Here is a 20,619-nt window from a genome sequence, read left to right as displayed (position 1 = left end):
AATTCATAAGCGCAGGGGGGCACCTGGGTGGCTCAGTCAGTTGGGTGTCTGACTTGTGATTTCATCTCAGGTCATGATACCAGGGTTGTGAAATCCAGCCCTGAGTCAGGCTCTGTGCTGAGTGGGAGCCTGCTTGGGATTCCCTCTCTCTGCCCTGCTTGTGAGCTCTTTCTCTCTTTCTCAGAAAACAAAAAAGAGGGGCGCCTAGGTGGCTCACTTGTTAAGCATATGCCTTTGGCTCAGGTTGTGACCCCGGGTTCCGGAGATTGAGTCACACATCGGGCTCCCTGCTCAGTGGGGAGCCTGCTTCTCCCTCTCCCACTCCCCCTGCTTTTGTTCCCTCTCTTGCTGTGTCTCTTTCTGTCAAATAAATAAAATCTTTAAAAAAAAAATCATAAGGAAGAGAAAATACATTTATAGGACTGTACTATATATATTGGGGAAAAAAAATCCCACAATATAAATAGACTTACACAATTCAAAACCCCTGTTTTTTAGAGGGTCAGCTGTATATTTAAACATAAGCTTCTTAATATATTGCTTTTATCTAGCTTATGCTTTGAGATTGTGCTGCTTTTTAAACTTTAAAAAGTTGATAATCGTGCAGCCTATAACCATATTGCCTATATTATCACATCCCATACAATGATCACTAAAGTTTCTAATTACTGCCTTGCAATACAATATTATAAGGGGCCTTCTGAGTCTTCATAGGGAGATTTAAGTATTCTGTTTGCGTTATATTTAATCTTTTTATTTTTTTATTTTATTTTTTTAAAGATTTTATTCATTAGAGAGAGAGAAAGAGACAGAGTACAAGCAGGGGGAAGGGAGAGGGAGAAGGAGACTCCCTGCTGAGCTGGGAGCCCGATGTGGGGCTCCACCCAGGACCCAGAGATCGTGACCTGAGCCAAAGGCAGATGCTTAACATTCTGAGCCACCCAGGCACCCCATAATCTTTTAATTTTTTGAGTATTTTTTTTCCTTAAGATTTTATTTAATTAATTAATTAATTATTTGAAACAGTGCAAGTGGGGGAAGGAAGAGGGACAGGCACTCTCCCCACACAGGGCTCAATCCCACGACCCTGAGATCATGACCTGAGTCAAAATCAGGAGTCGGATACTTAACGAACTGGGTCACGCAGGTGCCCCAATCTTTTTATTTTTTGAAAATTGATTTTTAATTGAAATATCTCATTCAGTAGAATATGTCATATTCTGATCATTCCAGATAACAAGTAATTTAGCCACCCTGTAACTGTAGGAGTACTGGTATTTTTTCCTGTTGTTCATGTTAGATTTGTCAAAACAATAAACCAGTAAACCAAAACACATACTTCATTTGTGAGTTTGAACCAAAAATTATGAAATTGTTGATTGTTTCAAAAAATATATTTCAAAAAAATACATATATTTCAACATTTGTTAACAAGAATGAAGTGTAAGCATCTCTAAAGAGATAAGCAAGGGGAGCCAGGGTGGCTTGGTTTTGGCTCAGGTCAGGATCTCGTGGTTGTAGGATCAAGTTCCATGTTGGGCTCTTCGCTCAGCCCAGAGTCTGCTTCAGATTCTTGCTCACTCTCTCAAATAAATAAATAAAATCTTAAAAAAAATAAATAAATAAACAAGATATGGTCATCAAGACCAAAATTGTTGACTTTCTGTAGAACTCATACAAAGCCCCTTTATTGTGCTTATATATCACATTTTATTTCACTGAAAGATTTGATCTTACTCTATTGTATTAGAAGAAGAAACATTGTAGGAGAGAAAGTGCCACAAATAACAATAAGTAAGTTAAGAATGTTATATGCTGAGTAGCTCCTTTTTCCTGTGTGAGGTTGGAGGTCAACCCAAGGCTGGAATACAACTAGATATTTGAGAATTGAGGCAAGGGGACAAGGGACAAGTAAATGATTCATCAGGCAGCAGTGGAATGACAACCATATATTAGGACTTGGCCCACTGTAGATTATTGACTATCCTCCAGTTCGATGCAGGGTAAAGACTATGATCCATCAACAAATGAAAGCTGTATTTAGCAAGGTAATTCTGGAGATGCTTATGATGCTGCAATTTATGATGACCTGATTTTAAGGGATCTTCACTTTTATTCTTTAGGGCTTGACTTATTATATGATGATCTTCCTTTGGTTGCCCTCCCATCTAATCTGCCACTATACTTCTGATAAATAGTTCTTTTTAAAATACCACTTTCTTTAAACTGGCTTTTCTTGCCTTGCATGTCCTTCATAATCTGCTTCTGTCCTGTCTTTTCAGCTATTTCTCTCGTTATCTTAATCTCATGTCAGTATATCTATTAGATGGATTGCTTTTGAAACCATTTAAAATAATAGTAGTGATTATAGGCATCCTTGTCCTTGTTCTTGGCTTCAGTGCAAATATTTGTAGTGTTTTGCCATTAAGTATTCAATTTTTGGTTGAAGGTTTGAGATTTATTTGTTAATTTTTTTATTTAGGGAGGGAGGGAGGGGGGCAGAGGGAGAGGGAGAGACTGAATCTTAAGCAGGCTCCATGCCCCAGTGTGGAGCCTGATGCAGGGCTCCAATATCATGACATGAGCCAAAATCAAGAGTCAGAGGCTTAACCGACTGAGCCATCCAGGCGCCCCTGAGAGATATCTTTTAAAACTATTAATGAAGAGGGGCGCCTGGGTGACTCAGTCATTAAGCGTCTGCCTTCGGCTCAGGTCATGATCCCAGGGTCCTGGGATTGAGCCCCGCATCGGGCTCCCTGGTCAGCAGGAAGCCTGCTTCTCCCTCTCCCACTCCCCCTGCTTGTGTTCCCTCTCTCACTGTCTTTCTGTCAAATAAATAAATAAAATCTTAAAAAAATATATTAATGAAGAGATATCTTTCTTTAATGTTATGAAGACCTTTCCATTGTTAAGGAATGTTTTAAAGTCAAGAATGTTGAGGGGTGCCTGGGTCGCACAGAAGCTAAGTGCCAGACTTGTTTTTGGCTGGGGGCCATGACCGTGGTGTCATGGGATCGAGTCCCATGTCCAGCTTCTCACTCAGCACAGAGTCTGCTAAGGTTTCTCTCTCTCTCTCTTCCCCTCTGCTTGCCCCCCTGCACTCTCTCTCTCTCTCAAATAAATAAGTCTCTTAAAAAAAAAAATCAAAGAATGTTGAATGATTTGATTAAATATACATTGAGATCTTCATTGTGTACCATTCTCATTCCCTTTCCCCCCCTCCTTATAATGCCTGCTGTTTCTTTTTCCTTTAAGGCTCAGCTCACATCTTGCCTTTATAAAAGAATTCTTCCATTTACTCTTGTTTCTCTTTTTTTAATTAGGTGTCACATGTTTTGGTAACTTTGGTTTTGTTCCTTAGGTAGATTTATAAATTCCTGGAAGACAAGGGACCATAACCTAATCCTCTTTTATATTCCCTAGTATGAAGCTGGGAATATAACAGACACTCATCCCTTTTGCTTTACATTTTAAAAATGTAAATGTTTCAAACTTCCCAGTATATGACAGCTATATTGTCTATCCCTATTGTACAGCCTTTCTTTTCTTTTTTCTTTTTTTTTAAGATTTTATTTATTTATTTGACAAATAGAGACATAGTGAGAGAGGAAACACAAGCAGGGGTAGTGGGAGAGGTAGAAGCAGACTCCCCGCCGAGCAGGGATCCCCATGCGGGGCTCAATCCCAGGACCCTGGGACCATGACCTGAACCGGAGGCAGACGCTTAATGACTGAGCCACCCAGGCACCCCAACAATCTGACTTCATGGGTTTCTTAAGTATGCAAAATAATTTCTTACAGAAATATATTCTGAGTGGCTCTCACAGTTAAATAAATATCTTTAAAAATTACTGTAGACTTTATATTAAAGTTAAAGGAAAGGGGAGAAAATGTTTTGAAAGTTGTACTGAGGAACTGAGGCAAAATCTCCATCTGTTTGTTGACATCACTGACTTCTGATTATAGTAGGCTATGCAACTTTTTAAATGTCAGTCAATAACATATGTATCATTAATTTGGAACAGCATAATCAGAAGTATAGCCTAGTTAGTGTGAAGTCATGTCATAATCATACCTTCATTTACCTTAGTTTTCAGTAAGGTTCTTTTTCTTAACAGTTTAAAAGAGTATAAAAAAGAAAACGTAAAGGAGAAGATCAAAACTGATCTGTTCAATAATGACTTCTGGGGGCGCCTGAATGGCTCAGTCGGTTAAGCGTCTGCCTTCGGCTCAGGTCATGATCCCAGGGTTCGAGGCCCGCATTGGTCTTCCTGCTCAGTGGGGAGCCTGCTTCTCACTCTCCCTCTGTTGCCGCTCTCTCTCTCTGTCAAATAAAATCTTTTTTAAAAAAAGTGACTTCTGCTTTGTGGTTCCATAACTCAAAAAATTTTATCTAAATATGAGAATGAACAGTAATGCATATTTTTGTGTTTATTTTTGTTTTGCTTAAAAAAAAAAAAAAGTCCAGCATAGTATACTTACTTAGTAGATAGTTTTGTTGCTCCTGTGGTGTGGAGAAGGAGGGGTGGATGTTACCTCAGACCCAGAGCTCTGCTGAAGAGAAGCGGTAACTAATAGGCCAGTATACCAGATATATGTTCTTTTGGTTAATGGTGAAGATGAGGGTCCACTCATACTCACCCTGATTTCATTTTCTTTTACTTCATCACTGCCAAGGTAAGCTTTCATTGTTACCTCTTGCTGTGCTCATACTTATCCCAAGACTAGTAGTTGTTGAATCCTGATCTACCCTTAGGAAGTAGGTACATCTTTTCAAGTGTGATAGTGAAGGATGATCATCGTAACCCTCTGTCAGGGCGCATGTGGTTGGAGAGGTATAAGACCTGTGACCAATGGGCAGTTGTAGCATATTTAAGAAGTCATGTTACCTGTCTGAAACTTAGTTGATGTCCTATGGCAGCAGCTACGGAATGACCCTCAGCAGTGTCTCTGCTTGAAATGAACTTTATTCATATTTTCCCCCAGGACTATGTAGTTCATCTTGATGTTTGTCTAAAATGGTGTAGCCTAGCTGGTGAGGGTCATCTGGAGCAGGGCACTAAAGGTGACAGTATCCTCCTGGTGCTGTGAACTGGCATGCTTGATCCTGACTGGTTTTCTTTATTATCTTAACAGTGTGCCCTCATAACCCTGCGGACATCCCAGATTTATTGGGCCACTGCAACCTTTTAGAACAAAGAACATTAACTCCATTGCTTTCCTAATTCCTGAACATGTAAACTCAGCCTTTTCAGTGTTTCTCTTTTAATGGGCTTGGTAAGAAAACATCTTATTCAGTTTGTCAGCTTTTGATTTAACCTTGTTTCTCCTCATATAGACAATGAATTTAAAGTAAAATACTTACAGAATTCACAGAACATTTTTATTCATCCTGAGAGCTCTAGAGTACACAGTTTGAAAAACACTGTTACTGTCACATTGGCTTCAAAAGACCCAAGTTTGATTCCTAGCTCTACCGCTTGCTAGCCAAAAGGCCAGTTAAATTCACTGAGCCTCTGTTTCTTTATCTGTGAAAAACAGCTTCCACCTCAGTCTCCTCTAATGCATGCTCTGGAATTCCCTCTCCTCTGATTTAAATTTGTCGGAGATACTGGGGACCCTGAAGTATTTTGCTTTTATTGTTGGTGCTATCCAGTCTTTTTAGAGTTGATACTGGTTTTTTTTTTTTTTTTTTAATTTTTAAAATCATACATTTGAATATTTGCAAAGGCTGTAATTTCTAACAGTGTAAATTGACACTTTAATTGTATTAATTAGGAGCAAAATACCAAATCAATTTGATTCCTGCTTTCATCCATTTTAAAAATACATTAATGAGCACTTCTTTTTTTTTTTTTCTTGTTTACTTGAGTTGATACTGTTTAACTAGCAGTTCATACCATTTGTAGTAACTTTTTTTTTTTAAGATTTTATTTATTTATTTATTTATTTATTTATTTATTTATTTATTTGTAAGAGAGAGAGAGAGAAAAAACACAAGCAGGGAGGAGGGGCGGAGGGAGAGGGAGAAGCAGACTCCCCCCTGAACAGGGAGCCTGATGCAGGGCTTGATCACAGGACCCTGGATCATGACCTGAGCTGAAGGCAGACACTTAACCGACTATCTGACTGAGCCACCCAGGCGCCCCACATTTGGAGTAACTTTTAAAAATCTTACCTCCTGGGCGCCTGGGTGGCTCAGTCGGTTAAGCGTCTGCCTTCGGCTCAGTTCATGATCCCAGGGTCCTGGGATCGAGTCCTGCATCGGGCTCCCTGCTCTGTGGGGAGCCTGCTTCTCCCTCTCCTCCCCACTTGTGCTCTCTCTCTATCTAAATAAAATCTAAAAAAAAAAAATTTTTTTTTTTAAATCTTTCCTCTCTTTATAAGGGTTGGTAGTGGTGGGATGTTACAAGTGATATTACAGCTACAAAAATTATCCTGGGGGATAAAAGAACAATGAAGAGAATGTAGGAAGTCAACCAAAATGCTTAAAATCTAACCCTGGCATTTTAATAAACTTGGAGTTGTTTAGAAGGCAAACACAGATCTCACTCGTGATAGTTTCAAAGGATAACAGTATTTCTGTATATAAGCCTAAGCTCTGTGTAGCCAATTCTGTTTGTTCATGGATAAAAGTCCTTCATTTCAGTTCGTTCTATTTTAACCATTTTCTTTGCTTTGTATATAGGGTTACTAGTTTGGGTCTACTCAGAATGATCTGTTACACTTATGCGTGAATTTTGCTTTGATTCCAGTGATTGGTTCCTTTTTTTCATCTCCTGAGATTTAATAGATTAATTAATTTTTAAAAAATATTTTATTTGACAGAGAGAGAGAGAAATAGTGAGAGCAGAAACACAAGCAGGGGAAGTGGGAGAGGGAGAAGCAAGCTTCCTGTCAAGCAGGGAGCCTGATGCGGGGATCGATCCCAGGACCCTGGGATCGTGACCTGAGCCGAAGGCAGACGCTTAACGTCTAAGTCACCCAGGCGCCTCTTAATAGATTAATTTAAATCATGTGTATGAAGTTTCTGGGAGAGGTGATTATAAACTTGTGCCTTGCTGTCCACTTGTTTCAAAAGAGATTAAGTCTTCCATTCTTAATAAAACTGATGAAAATCAACTCCAGATTAACAACTGGAATTAGTAGCAAACTCCAGAAGCACAGTTAGACTGTTAGATCCAAGAGATTGTCTTCAGTCTTTACTTACTCTTAAGTGATAGTGGTATACCTTCCTGGTAGAGGTTCCACATTCACTGGATTCAGCTATCCCTAATGGCATCAGACTCATTTAAATTTAAGTTCTAATTTTTTTTTCTGTATTTTTGTATATGTATCTTGCTCTTTGGTTGTTCTATGTAATGATACTATTAATGCCATGAGAGGCTGACTGCACGAGGGCTAAGGGATCCATGGGGCCTATATGAAGCTTAGAGATACATGGGTGGCTTTGCAAACTCTCATATATCATAGTGTTAACCAAGCATTTACCCTCATCTAATAAAAAGAGAATCCATCCCTGATACTCTCAAAACTCACTGCTCTTCCCAACTCCAGTGTTTTACAGTACTCATTTGAAACCTTATTGTGGAATGGAATGCTGAGGCCACTTGAAGTTCTGAAACTGTGCTTGCTAAAGTCGACAGGGACCTTTTAGTACTTTTTAGACTGACTTTGACCTCTCTCGTGTGTTTGTCACTGCTGTCCATCTCCATTTCTTTGAAGCTTCCTTCTCCATTGCCTTGCTCACATCTCTCTCTCTTTTTTTTTCTTCTTCTTTTTTTAATTCTTATGTTAATCCCCATACATTACATCATTAGTTTTAGATGAAGTGTTCCACGATTCATTGTTTGTGCATAACACCCAGTGCTCCATGCAGAATGGGCCCTCCTCAATACCCACCACCAGGCTAACCCATCCTCCCCCTCCCCCCTCTAGAACCCTGTTTGTTTTTCAGAGTCCATCGTCTCTCATGGTTCGTCTACCCCTCCGATTTTCTCTTTTTTTTTATTTTAAGATCTTATTTATTTATTTCACAGAGAGAGATAGGGAGGGCAGGAACACAAGCAGGGGGAGTGGGAGAGGGAGAAGCAGGCTTCCCACTGAACAGGGAGCCCGATGTGGGGCTCGATCCCAGGACCCTGGGATCATGACCTGAGCCGAAGGCAGACGCTTAACGACTGAGCCACCCAGGCGCCCCTCTCACATCTCTCTTGATTGTCTTCTCTTTATTTTATTTTTTTTTTAAGATTTATTTGTTTTAGAGAGAGAGAGAGAGAGAGCGTGTGCATGAGTAGGGGGAGAGGGAGAGAGACAGGGAGAGAGAATCTCCAGCAGACTCCCTGCTGAGGGCGGAGCCTGGTACAGGCTAGATCTCAGGACCCTGAGATCATGACCTGAGCCAAAACCCAGGAATCGGACGCTTCACTGACTGAGCCAGCCAGGTGCCCCTGTCTTAGTTCTTTTTTTTTTTTTTAACATTGAAGAAATCTTATTTTTATAAGAGAGTTAAGAAGTTAAGATACTTCCAGGTATTCTCTTCAGTGATGCTTCTTATCTTTATTCTTGGACTCCAGGTAATATTCCGCCCCTACAGCTACCACATGCTGCAAATCCCCATTTGAATCCTTTTAATAATGCACCAACAAAGGAAACATTGTTTGCAAAGCCACCCATGTATCTCTAAGCTTCATATAGGCCCCATGGATCCCTTAGCCCTCGTGCAGTCAGCCTCTTTTGGACAGTTGCTAATGGTGTCCCGTCTATCTTCCATTGTTTATGATCTGGAGGTTCCAGTTTACTAGGGCCATGTTCATGCCCGTGTCCGTGGGCCATGTCTGACAGCAGTCTGACCGCTCACGACACTCAGTAGTCAGTCCTCCAGCCGGAGCCAAGCAGAAACAGAAGTTGTTCCCCTGTCTTAGTTCTTAAGTATTGGTATCTGTCAAGGTTCCATCGGTTATATTCTGGTCTCCTTTTTTGGCCCTCATAATATACCTTCTTCTGAATTGTCTTTCACTACTTAATGTGGTTTGAATCACTACTCCCTGATTGTTAATTTTCCCAAATTCTTTTCTTACATCAAGTCTCTCTCTCAAGCCATGACCTGTGTGTCTAATTACCTCTTATATCATGTATCTTTACTTAAATATCTTATAGCTACTTCAAGTTGGAAGGTTTAAAACTGAACTCATATTCTACCTCGTTTTCTTCTTTGTACTACAGTTCACTAGAAACTTGTGAATTAACTGTGTTCTCCCTCTCACATCTAGTCAGTTACCAAAACAAAAAAAAGTCTAGTGGTTAAAAGTGTGATTCATTTTTGGCTTCAGGGATTTGGGTGTAGGGCTTTTTAAAGAGCAGTATAGGCTTTTTTTTTTTTTTTTTTAAGATTTTTAAATATATTTTAGAGAGAATGTGTGTGCAGGGGCAGGTGATGCAGAGGGAGAGGGAGGGAGAGCCTTAAGCAGACTCCGCACTGAGCACAGAGTCTGATGCAGGGCTCGATCTCATGACCCTGAGATCACAACATGAGCTGACACCAAGAGTTGGACGCTTAACTCACAGTGCCATCCAGGTGCCCCATTATAAGTCCATTTTTAAAGCACTTATAAAAAAATACAATATATGGAAATACATAAAAATGGAACCACTCTAATGAAAGGAGGGAGGTGCAGAGCTCCACCTGCTTAGCCAGTTTCTTCCCCAGCCACTCAGTAAATGTTTTTTAGAATTATTATCCTAGAGGGACGCCTGGGTGGCTCGGTCGGTTGAGCGTCTGCCTTCGGCTCAGGTCATGATCCCAGGATCCTGGGATCGAGTCCTGCATTGGGCTCTCTGCTCTGTGGGGAGCCTGCTTCTCCCTCTGCCTCTGTCTCTCATGAATAAATAAATAAAATCTTAAAAAAAAAATTATCCTAGATTATTTTACTACTTGCTAGTTTTGTGGCCTTGATAAGTCAGTCTGCCAATATATAATATAGGGGTAATACACTTTTTTACCTAATTTGGCAGGATTGTTTTAGGATCAAAAGAGATAGTGAATATTGTTTGTTTGTTTGTTTTTAAAGATTTTATTTATTCATTTGAGACAGAGATACAGAGAGAGAGAGCATGAGCAGGGAGAGAGGCAGAGGGAGAGGGAGAAGCAGACTCCCTGCTGAGCAGGGAGCCCGATGCGGGGCTCGATCCCAGGACGCTGGGATCATGACCTGAGCTGAAGGGAGACGCTTAACCATCTGAGCCACCCAGGCGCCCCGTGAATGTTGTTTTTTAAATTGTATTTAACATTTTATAAAAAGTATAAATGTGACATAAAACTATAATGAGGTGCTGCTTTATGCACATTTGTAATCACCTGCATCTTTCTAATTCATTGCATTTGCCACACAACATCTTTTTAAAATGCAGATGTCGAGGGGCGCCTGGGTGGCTTAGTCTTTTGAGCATCTCACCCTTTATTTCGGCTCAGGTCATGATCTGTGGGTCATGAGATCAAGCCCTGCGTTGGGCTCCACACTCAGTTGGAGTCTACTTGAGTTTCTCTCCCTCTACTCCTCCCCTTGCTCATGCTCACTCCCTCTCTGTCTCTCAAAAAAGTAAATAAATCTTTAAAAAAAAACAATAAAATGCAGATGTTGAATTAAGCTACATAGAATATAGAAATATTGCAGAAGTTTTAAAAATTTAACATCTAGTCCACTTTTTATAAAAGTTACATAAGCAGAATCAAAGGATAAAAACTTGAGTTTTTTTTTAAGTCAGTAAATGCTAATCGAAATGTTTGAAAAGTACAGATGGTAAAGGGATGACATTCATAACTATTGATAGGAATATAAATTGGTATAACTCTGGGGAGCAATTTTTCAGTAGCTATCAAAGGGATGACATTCATAACTATTGATAGGAATATAAATTGGTATAACTCTGGGGAGCAATTTTTCAGTAGCTATCAAAATGTCCTAAAAATGTATATAACTTTTATCTTTGTTTAGTCTACTCTAATAAATACTGTAAACTGGGTGGCTTATTAACAAAAGAGATTTCTTTTTTTTTTTAAGATTTTATTTATTTATTTGACAGAGAAAGAAATAGCAAGAGGGAACACAAGCAGGGGGAGTGGGAGAGGGAGAAGCAGGCTTCCCGCTGAGCAGGGAGCCTGATGGTGGGGCTCGATCCCAGAACCCTGGGATCATGACCTGAGCTGAAGGCAGATGCTTAACGACTGAGCCACCCAGGTGCCCCCAGAGATTTATTTCTTAGGGTTCTAGAGGCTGGAAAGTCCAAGATCAAAGCATTAGCACATTTGGTGTCTGGTGGTGCTTGCTTCCTAGTTAACATTCTCTTTTTATAAGGACATTAATCCCATTCATGAGGGCTCTGCCCTCATGATCTAAGCACCTCCAAAAGCCCCATCTCCAAATACCATCATATTAGGTTTCAACATAAGAATTAGTGGCAGCGGGGCGCCTGGGTGGCTCAGCTGTTTAGCGTCTGCCTGGCTCAGGTCATGATCCCAGGGTCCTGGGATCGAGCCCCGCATCGGGCTCCTTGCTCAGCAGGGAGGCCTGCTTCTCCCTCTCCCACTCCCCCTGCTTGTGTTCCCTCTCTCGCTGTCTCTCTCTCTCTGTCAAAAAAAAGAATTAGTGGCAGGGAGGAGGATGACACACAAACATTCAATGTGTAGCATCTTTTGACTCCAATGTAAAGATGTGAGAAAGGCTTTATATGAATGTTTATTTGCAACATTGTTTAAAATGGTGAAAAATTAGAAACAACCTGGAAGTCCAACAGTAGGTAATTGCATAAATAAAATTTGGTACATCTACATCATAGAATATTGTGTTTGAATATTAATAACTATAATGTTACAGATGAATATTTACTGACCAGGGAAGATTTTCATGACATGGTGAACAGTTAAAGTTACTTGACAAAAAGCCATACAGAGGTTCGTGGGTGGCTCAGTCGGTTGGGCAGCTGCCTTTGGCTCAGGTCATAATCTCAGCAGTCCTGGGATGGAGCCCGGGCTCCTTTCTGAGGGGTGGGGGGAAAGTCTGCTTCTTCCTCTCCTTCTGCCCCTCGCCCTGCTGGTGCTCTGTCTCTCTCTCTCTCTCTCTCTCAAATAAAGAAATTATTAAAAAAAAAAAAAAAGCCATACATAATACATCCATGGTGATGTGAATTTATTGGCAAAGAACATGGTATGAGATGACTATACGGAAGGGTTAGCAGTGGTAATCTGAAAATGTTGGGACTTTTTTAATAAGGAAAAGGAATAGTTTGTATTTTTCTCCTTTTACTATTGTTTCCTGGAAAAGTACCACCATTTATCTATCTTTACAAAAAATAAGTTCATTAAGGTAATAATTGTTATAATTTGTGCATGTATTACATATATATATGTATTATTTCTTATATGAGCTTCAGAGTTGTAAGCTGTGTGCTGTGTCTTCAGGCAAAGTTTCAGGCATTAGGGTTTGACCCTGAGGTAAGAATGGAGCTAGGTAGGAACATTAAGTATTTGCAAGTACTATATATGATTTGTTTACCCTTGACGTTTTTAAAGAAGAAAATAAAGCTAAGAAATAGATATGTTTTTAACTTGTTTCCCTTATTATTTGGGATATTCTAACCAGGGGAAATTTACTTTTGTTGAAGGTTTGTAACACAGGCTCTGACAACACAGTATTTGATGGAATATTTTGAGAGATCCGTTGCCTTCCTATTTTGTATTGTTTCGGAAGGCCCAAGTAGAACTACTTGGAAATTAAGACGAGGTAGATTTCAGCTCCATGTAAAGAAGACACTTCTTATGAATCAAGTTATCCATTAGTAGAACAGGCCAGAAGGTACAGGCTGTGTGATATGACCAGCACACAGACACAGACTCACAATAATAGTAAGAATTTATCTTTCCTCAGCCCCCATTTTCATGAATGTGATGTGCTTGACCCTGTCATCCACTGGTTACTATGCTTTAATCTTTGGTGTGCTAATAATTACCTGGAATATTAAGTGTTTGATGCAATTCCCTGTTATCTTTCTCCACTGTTTTACTTTTTTAACATGCCATTGAATTAAAACTTGATTCCACCAATTCTACGATACTACTAGAGTGTTTTTATTTCCTAAAGCATTAGGTGGGCAGTGGCTTTGATAGGGTAGTCATAGGAGCATTGTTTGTGGTGGTAAAAGCATATATCTGTAATGGAATACAATCTGTTTTTTTAAAGGCAAATTTATGTCTGCTGGTAAAGAATGATGGCTTAGATTGAGTTTATGTGACTGTGTAAGAAACAAATATTGATTATCTCTAGAAGACTATGCAGGAATTTGTGTGTTTAGGTAGATTGTCTCTGAATATACAAAACACTGATTAAGTGGTTACCTTGGGAATGGAATATTAGGGGTCAGTGGTAGAAAGGATATTTTATTGTGTACTTATATATTTAAGTTTTGTTTAACCTTGCATATATGTTAACTTTTTAATTATTTAAATTACAATGTTTTAAAGGAATCCCAAACAGCTATTTCTGTCACAGTGGTGCTTAAGGCTCAAAAAAGTTGAGAGACACTGGAATAGGTTGCTTTAGGAGGGGAGGTAGCTGATTTTCTCTTTGAAAGATTATAAGGACAGCATGAAGAAGCACTTGCTAATTGAGCTTTTCTAACCTTCGAATTTTCTAATTCTAAATGAATGTCGCATTCTATGATATACTAAGTTTAGAGCTTGTGCCCTTTTTTTCACCCATTCTAATGGTTAAAATTATCTCTGATATTAAATACTAATTAGTTATAATTTATCAGAACAATTTTCTATGCAAAACTAAGTATCAGTTGCTAGTCCTTGAGCATCTGCTAGCATAACAAGTAGTAAAGGAAGGCTAAATGTAAACATGAACAAAACTGATGATGACTGTCACAAATCAGTAGCTGTTCTATAAGCTGTATCTTGACCCGCAGAGTCCCCTCATCTTGTAAGGTAAGCAGTACATTAGAAACTTACAACTAAAAGCTTAAGAATAATGTTTTAATATTTTGGATGTACTATGACAGGACTAAGTGTTTTAGAGGCTTTGGGGGAGGGTTCCTTTTTTTGTGAAATACTTGTATGATTTGGAAGGGAATACTTTTAAAAGAGTGTTTTAAGATTTATGAGATTTTAAATAAAATATTTAACATAGAAATCAGATTTTGTGGGGCGCCCGGGTGGCTCAGTCGGTTGAGCATCTGACTCTTGATTTTGGCTCAGGTCATGATCTCAGGGTCATGGGATCGAGCCCCACGTAGGGCTCCATGCCCACTTGGTGCAGTCTGCTTGTCCCTCTCCCTCCCCCTCTGCCTCTCCACCTGCTTGCACATGCTCGCTGTCTCTTAAATAAATGAATAAATAAAATCTTATTTAAAAATCGGGTTTTGTTAGAAGTCATTTGAATTTGTTTTCTTTCAGAAATCGAGCTATAGCAGATTATCTTCGTTCAAATGGCTACGAAGAGGCATATTCAGTTTTTAAAAAGGAAGCTGAATTAGATATGGTATGTTTGCCTTTTTACAGTTATTCGTGGTATAGTTAATAAGTGGATTTTACTCAAGTATCAGTATTGAACAGTCATGTCAGTTATTCACAAATGCTATCATTTGTTATGTGGTTCTTTGGCCCTAGGTTTTCACCCTCCCCCTTTTTGTATAATCAAATATTTAGTAACATTTGGGCTTAGGTGAATGGTCTGTATGCCTTGAACAATGTAGTTGAGCCATTTTTCAAAAGGTTCTCATTTTTTTTCCTCTAGAATGAAGAATTAGATAAGAAATATGCTGGTCTTTTGGAAAAAAAATGGACATCCGTTATTAGATTACAAAAGAAGGTATCTACGTCTTCTTTCTTTAAAGTCACTTGTACTCAGAGTACTCTTATATAAACTTTCTGAAAATATATCAGTTATTCTGCATTGATTAATAATTATATTTGCTCTTGAAAGGCAAATAAAAATCATTTTTATGCATTAAAAAAAAACTGACCTAGACAGGTCTTTGCCTAATACATGCTAACTCATGCAACCCAGATGTTGGCTCCAATGAATCTACATAACCCTGACTTGAAAGAATTGATACTGAAAGAACTCATTTGTGCATTTAGATTGGAAGAAAGCATGGAGCCAGTATGATGCTGGGGAAAGAGCACTAAAGTGTGCACTTAAGAGAAGTCATTTTCATCTCTGAGCTTTTGTTTTTATCTGTAAAGTGAAGGCAACAAATAATACTCTGGTCCTCAAATTTATACTTTTAGTAGGCAAAGTTAGAATAAATAAATAACATTCTTTAACATGAGTTAATCCATAAAAAGCTCTTAGAAAAGTTGCATAGCACATACATAATGTCAGCTTTTAATGTCAGCTTTTATTGCACTGCTCTTCCTCTAATTAGTAGATAGAAATTGAAATTTTTTTAGTTAAGTAGTTGATACAGTCATAGTTTTTCTCAAGTTTCAGTTTTGTCACACTAATAAAATTTTGGGTAGTATATTATATAGATCTTTTCAATTAAATTTGATGAATGCTTTGTAAATTACTGAAATTTCTTCAAGTATCCTGCATAAACAGATGCAAACTAAAGGCAGTTTTTAAAAATATCAAATATATTACTTTTATTGGAATCTGTATATAACCGTGTTCCTTCTCAAGGTTATGGAATTAGAATCAAAACTAAATGAAGCAAAAGAAGAATTTACGTCAGGTGGACCCCTTGGTCAGAAACGAGACCCAAAAGAATGGATTCCCCGTCCACCAGAAAAATATGCGTTGAGCGGTCATAGGAGTCCAGTCACTCGAGTAATTTTCCATCCTGTGTTCAGTGTTATGGTCTCTGCTTCAGAGGATGCTACAATTAAGGTAATTTTTTCAAAAAAATTAAAGATGTTAAAAGCAGATTAAAGCTAATTGGGTACAAGAAAAAAAAAGATCCTGAAAATGCAGACCTGTGCAAGACAGGAAAGACGGGAGTTTGTAGCTCCTGAGAGGCAAGCTGCCAAGTAAGTTTACTGATGAATTTGAGAAAATAGGGTGTCACTGATTTAGTCTTGGGCCATAGGTCACCTAGTACTTGAATAATTTTTGTTTTTGGAGAATGAAGACATAAGTGTACCTTGCTTTTAAGCAGAGATGATAGATGAAAATATAAGATTACAACATGAGTACTTCAGGGGATGAATATATTCTGCAAAAGAATTCAGTAGGGGACTTACTCAAATTGGGCTCTCCTTGATGTATTTTAAATACTGGCTTTGATTCCGAACAGTAGTTCTCTCCAGGGGTGTGGGGATATAGAAGGTTTTCACTTTATAAGTTATGTATTTCTCTCATTTTTGTATTTTTTACAGTAAGTATACACATTTTAATGTTTTATCTTTTAATCCAGAAAAAAGGTTGTTTTTATAATTCCCTTTGATCCAGACACAATACAGTAACAGTTATATAAACTACCTGCAGAAAGATAAGTAAAATATAGTTAAAAGGTTTAGGTAGGTTTTTCTCTTCTAAGGCTCTTTCCAGATTAAGTTCTAGAGGGAGAGGGAGAAGCAGGCTTCCCGTGGAGCAGGGAGCCTGATGCGGGGCTTGATCGCAGGACCCCAGGATCATGACCTGAGCCGAAGGCAGACGCTTAACGACTGAGCCACCCAGGCGCCCCTAAGTTCTAGATTTTAATAAGTTTCATTTATAGAGGTATAATTAAGAAAACATGAGTAGGTTGTTAAGACTATATCGCCTAGCAGTAGTCTAGTGAAAAATACCGTAATGACTTAAATGTGACTCTCCTTAATTTGTTCTTCAAATTAAACATTGTTTTATATTTTCCTAATGTGGTTTCTTTCTTTAGTTTCTAAATCAGTGGCTTCCTTCCATCCCATGGGCTGGTGATCCATGGGGTGGGCTGCAGAGTAATTGGAAGAGAGTCTTAAATCATATGTGTACCATGTAGTCTGAAATGATTACATACCTAATACATTAACCATTGCTGTTTTTCAAATATATGTAGACATGTATTTAAATTATTGATTTCATGATAGTTTTGTGTACTGTAAAAACTGTACTGCTGTCAAGAGGCATAAGGGTGAATAGATTAAAAACCCAGTCTTAATTATTGATTTTACGGCGCAGTGGTATAAAAGCATAAACAAAACTGTAAATGTGCCATCTTAAAATATACCTATTGAGTGAACTTTAAAATATTACAAATCAGGGCGCCTTGGCTGGCTCAGTTGGTAGAGCATGCAACTCTTGATCTCAGGATGGTGAGTTCATGCCCCCATGTTGGGTGTGGAGCCTACTTAAAAAAATAAAATAAAATGTTACAATTCGAAGTTTTAAAATTTCTGTGTATAATAATCATATCACATATCTCAGCAACTACTTAATAGTTCTCCCTTCCATTTACTCTTTATTTAATGTGTGTACACGTGGTTGCTTCATTAATGAAAATCATTTGTATTTAGTTTCGATTCTTTTTTTATTAAATTATTTTAGAAATAGGTTTCTTTGTTTCTGATGAATCATTTTTAATGATTTTATGCTAGTTGTTTTGTTTATATGTGGAGGCTTTATAGGGGAGTTAATGCTCTTGGTTAAAGTCCTGACCCCATCATTCAAAATTAATGTGATCATGAGCAGATTAACTTTTTGTGCTTCTCTTTCCTCATCTATCTCAGGGCTTTTGGTAGGATTAAATAAGTTAATATGTGGAAACTGCTTAAAACAGTACTGGACAGACACTAAAGGAGTACTTGGTGCTAGCAGTGTTTCAGTACCATGGACATATTTTCTCCTTTGGACTTTTTATGTCATTTCCAATCATCTACTATCATAAATAATGTTCTGTTCATTCTTACCCATAAAGCTTTTTTTTCCCTCTCATTAAATTACTTCTGTGTATATTTTTTAGAATGAAAAAAACTTTTTCTACTCTCCTTCCATACTTTTATTATTCAGTTGTAGTAAAACCTAGGTGATTGCTAAATGAAGATTGTGATAGAACTACTTTCCCAAAAACTCAAAGAAGAACATAGACAGAATTTTTTGTAATTTTGTGACTGTCTTGGACAAAGTGTTTGGTATGTTTAAGGCTCAGTTTTCTCATTTGTTGGGAATACAATTCTTTGGCTTAAAATTAAGTAATGTGTACATAACATATTAGCAGTATAGTGCCTGGCAGATTTAGGTAGATGGTAAGGGCCCAGTAAAATGTAGTTAATGGTAACAGAAATTCTTATTATATTATTTCCCTTGTGCATCTGGTAAATACAACAGATTTATTCCTTTTAGAGTAATTCATTTATACCATCAACCTTTAATAATTTAGGGAAAATGTAGGATAGATATTTGAAATAGTTCATAACAGTATTTTGAAATGTTATTTATTTTTCTTTTTTTAAGATTTTATTTTTAAGTAGTCTCCACACCCAGCGTGGGGCCCAAACCCGCAACCCTGAGACAAAGAGTCGCACATTCCACTGACCTAGCCAATCAGGCACCCCTTGAAATGTTATTTCTGATTGTTACGTAGAGTATTCTTAAACATTTTTAAAAATGAACAGCAGGGGCGCCTGCCTTCGGCTCAAGTCATGATCCCGGGGTCCTGGGATCGAGCCCCGCATCGGGCTCCCTGCTCCGCGGGAAGCCTGCTTCTCCTCTCCCACTCCCCCTGCTTGTGTTCCCTCTCTTGCTGTGTCTATCTCTGTCAGATAAATAAATAAAATCTTTAAAAAAAAAAAAATGAACAGCAAACAAAACTGAAAAATACATTCAACAAATGAGGCAGATGGACTGCCAAACTTTTTTTTTTTTTAAGATTTTATTTATTTGACAGAGCACAAGCAGGGGGAGTGGGAGAGGGAGAAGCAGGCTCCCCACTGAGCAGGGAGCGCAATGCAGGGGCTCGATCCTGGGACCCTGAGATCATGACTTGAGCCAAAGGCAGACGCTTAACTGACTGAGCCACCCAGGTGCCCCAGGACTGCCAACTTTTTATAGAGTTCAAAACAAATGTGAAAAACAGTAATCATTCTCAATAGAAAATTGAACTGTGGGATGTAAACACACAATTCATAGAAGAAAAAATGGCTTACCAACAGTAAAAAAAGTTTTGGCTTTGCTACTAATAGTAGAAAAAATGCATATTAATATTACAGTATATCTCAAATCTGTCAGTATATTTTACTTCTTAGATGAGAATTCCCAGTAGTGATAAGAGTTTAATGAATCAGGCATTCTCATTACATTTGATACAATCTTATGAGAGAACAATTTAGCAGAAGGGCTTAAAAAGTATACTTTTTGACCCAAAATTCTATACTTTTTGACCCAAAATTCTTTTTCACCATCTGACCTAATATTGCAAAATGAGGACAGATATTTTTCAATATTCAAAGATTTTCATTTATATAATGTTTTCTATAATAATGAAAAATTGTAGTGCACCTGGCTCAGTCGGTTGAGTTGTCTGACTCTTGCTATCAGCTCAGGTCATGATGCTCAGGGTTGTAAGATTGAGCCCCTTGTTGGACTCTGTGCTGGTCATGGAGCCTGCTTAAGATTCTCTCTCTCTGCCCTTCCCTTCCCCCACAAAAAATTTAGCTAACAATAGGAATTCCTTTAAAAAAAAAAGATGTTTGCCCCAAAAAGGCAGGGGGAGGGGTGTGCAGCACATGGCTGGCTCAGTGGGTGGAGCATGCAATTTTTGAGCCCTGCATTGGGTGTAGAGATTACTTAAAATAAAATCTTTAAAAAAAAAATGTTTGCCAAGTCTTTAATGGCATGGAATAATACTTGAGAGAAGCAGAGAAGAAATGGGATAATGAAGTATACACAGTCATTATACTTAAAAATAGCATAGAAAGAATGGAAAAACCATTCCTTTGGTAGGATAGTGGTTATTTTTATTGCCTTTAGATAAGTACATTATAGCTTATCATGAGCATTTATTTTTATAATCATACAAAAGGTAAATAGCAAGTAAAGGAAAAATAAAATTAATTCTTATTAATTCTTGATATTTGCAAACTAACATTAAAATGCCTTGTTCACCATCTATGAAGAGAGACAGTTCATTTTCTGAGTATATTTATTTTAGAGAAAATGCTATAATGTTCTTTGACAAATGCATGGGAAGTTAACTGAAACTGAACTGCAAGATCACACCTTATTTTTATTATGTAAAATATTCATCTGAACTTTTGGTGTCGTTAGATACTAAACGGGACAAAAATCTTACAAAAAAAGAAAACAACTGACCAGTATTATACCATTCATGAATGCATATGCAAAATCCTTAACAAATTATAAGCAGATTAAATCCAGCAATTTTTAAAAAGGTTAATTAATACGACCCAAGTAGGGTTTATCCCAGAGTGCAGAATTGGGAAAATCAGTCAGTATGATACACCACATCAATAAAAAAACATAATGGGTTCTGAAAATGCATCTGACAAAATTCCAGCATTCATTCATGATAATAGCTCACAGCAAGCTAGGAAGGGAGCTTCATTAAGCTGATAAAAGGTTAAAAGGTATCTGAGCATAATAATTAATGGTGGAAAACAGTGCTTTCCCCCTGAGATCAGGAACC

General features: G+C 38.1%; 1 protein-coding gene and 1 pseudogene across 5 annotated transcripts in view; one reads left to right on the top strand and one right to left on the bottom strand.

Annotated features, from left to right (window-relative positions):
- Positions 1–20,619, top strand: part of PAFAH1B1 (platelet activating factor acetylhydrolase 1b regulatory subunit 1) — an 87,692-nt gene that overhangs the window by 50,342 nt on the left and 16,731 nt on the right. For all 5 annotated transcript variants that reach the window (XM_035027536.1, XM_035027538.1, XM_035027540.1 and 2 more), the window contains 3 exons: positions 14,453–14,537; positions 14,793–14,867; positions 15,684–15,890. In XM_035027536.1, the coding sequence (XP_034883427.1) occupies positions 14,453–14,537; positions 14,793–14,867; positions 15,684–15,890 (367 nt within the window). The remainder of the gene's footprint in view (positions 1–14,452; positions 14,538–14,792; positions 14,868–15,683; positions 15,891–20,619) is intronic.
- On the bottom strand, positions 8,541–8,835 carry LOC118025195 (annotated as a pseudogene).

This window comes from Mirounga leonina, unplaced genomic scaffold, assembly GCF_011800145.1.
Source record: "Mirounga leonina isolate KUSES-001 unplaced genomic scaffold, KU_Mleo_1.0 Mir_200, whole genome shotgun sequence".
In the NCBI taxonomy this organism is placed as follows: Eukaryota; Metazoa; Chordata; class Mammalia; order Carnivora; family Phocidae; genus Mirounga; species Mirounga leonina.
This window is presented reverse-complemented; position numbering and strand designations above follow the sequence as displayed.